Below are 1,655 nucleotides of genomic sequence, written 5' to 3' on the forward strand. Positions count from 1 at the left end.
ACACTAATTTATGTATGTATAAAGAAATGGAATATGAAATTTCTAAGGTTGAAATTAGAAGGGATAAGAACCAGCCATCCTTTTTCTCCCCTCTTTTATCGATTCATCATCAAATCTATTTGAATACTTGTAATATTATATTAATCCCAAAATGAGTATCACCCAAAAAAAAAAATATATCACCTTATTACTTAATGAATGAAAACTTGGCTTTTCTCGCCTTTTCTTGTCCCTCCATCAACGTATTACCATGCAAATACAAACACCAAAAGGAGAGGAGATGAAGAAAAGTTGAGACAAGCCACCCGCCGCCGTAACAAGCCAAGCAACACGAGAAAAGAGGTTTTTACACACCACCACCACAAGATGAACGACCTCTTCTCACAATCTTTCAAGAAATACCAGGACCTCAGGACCGCTGATCTGGAGTCCGGCGGAGCAAATGGGACGGAAACCGTCGACCTAAATCGATTTTTCGACGATGTGGAAAAGGTGAAACAAGACATGGAGCAAGTGGAGAAGCTCTACAAACGGCTCCAAGAATCCAACGAAGAGAGCAAAACTGTGCATAATGCCAAGACCATGAAACAACTCCGAGGCCGGATGGATTCGGACGTCTCCCAAGTCTTGAAACTTGTGAAAACAATCAAAGGGAAGCTGGAAGCCTTAGAGCAATCAAATGTCGCCCAACGGCGCGTCCCAGGCTGCGGACCGGGATCCTCGGCCGACAGGACTCGGACCTCGGTGGTGAGTGGACTCGGCAAAAAGCTCAAGGGGATGATGGATGATTTCCAGGCCCTTCGAGGTCGAATGAACGACGAATACAAAGAAACCGTGGGGAGGAGATATTTCACCATCACCGGGGAGAAGGCGAACGATGAATTAATCGAGAACCTCATCTCAAGCGGGGAGAGTGAAACATTCCTCCAAAAGGCAATCCAAGATCAGGGTCGGGGACAGATACTCGACACCATATCCGAAATCCAAGAAAGACACGACGCCGTTAAGGAGATTGAAAAGAACCTCTTGGAACTGCACCAGATTTTCCTTGACATGGCCGCGCTGGTGGAGTCGCAAGGGCAGCAGCTCAACGATATCGAAAGCCACGTCGCCCACGCCAGCTCGTTCGTCAGGCGGGGCACAGACCAGCTTCAAGAAGCCAGGGAGTACCAGAAGAGCTCCAGGAAATGCACCTGCATCGCCATTCTTCTCATTATAGTTGCAATTATCATTTTAACTTTTCCAATTTGGTATAACATTTTGTTGAGCGCCGTATTCTGATTTTCTTCTTTCTTTTCATCATTTTTTTAAGTTGTTATATATATAAGAGATGGATCAAAATGGGTGCCATGCATTAGATAGATACTTTTTTTTTTCCTGATTAATTATGAGATTTATTTGTTAATTGATTAATCAATTCCAGTGGCATTAATGCAAGAAGGAGTGTATGTTGTACATATGTCATGATGTTCAATAATCTTGCAGCTACGTACACAAGTCAAGTTGTATTTTTCTATACGTATACTGTTTCCTTTTTTGTTATGATATGATTTTGTAGATAATCATGAACATAGATTTTCTGTTAAAACTGATATCTCAATTATATTTATTTAAAGATTTGTATTTTGCAATTGCATCCTATAATAATAAATTAA

At 41.5% G+C, this 1,655-nt stretch overlaps 1 protein-coding gene across 1 annotated transcript; it reads left to right on the forward strand.

Annotated features, from left to right (window-relative positions):
- The first annotated feature begins 213 nt into the window (after positions 1-213).
- Positions 214-1,438, forward strand: LOC140866861 (syntaxin-125-like). The gene has a single exon (XM_073271918.1). The coding sequence runs from the start codon at positions 367-369 to the stop codon at positions 1,279-1,281; it is 915 nt and encodes a 304-aa protein (XP_073128019.1). The 5' UTR covers positions 214-366; the 3' UTR covers positions 1,282-1,438.
- Positions 1,439-1,655: the final 217 nt, after the last annotated feature.

The sequence above is a fragment of the Henckelia pumila genome, chromosome 4, assembly GCF_033568475.1.
Source record: "Henckelia pumila isolate YLH828 chromosome 4, ASM3356847v2, whole genome shotgun sequence".
Classification (NCBI taxonomy): domain Eukaryota; kingdom Viridiplantae; phylum Streptophyta; class Magnoliopsida; order Lamiales; family Gesneriaceae; genus Henckelia; species Henckelia pumila.

Excerpts from the sequence above, each read along its gene's own strand:
- LOC140866861 (XM_073271918.1), top strand. The coding sequence starts at position 367 with ATGAACGACCTCTTCTCACAATCTTTCAAGAAATACCAGGACCTCAGG.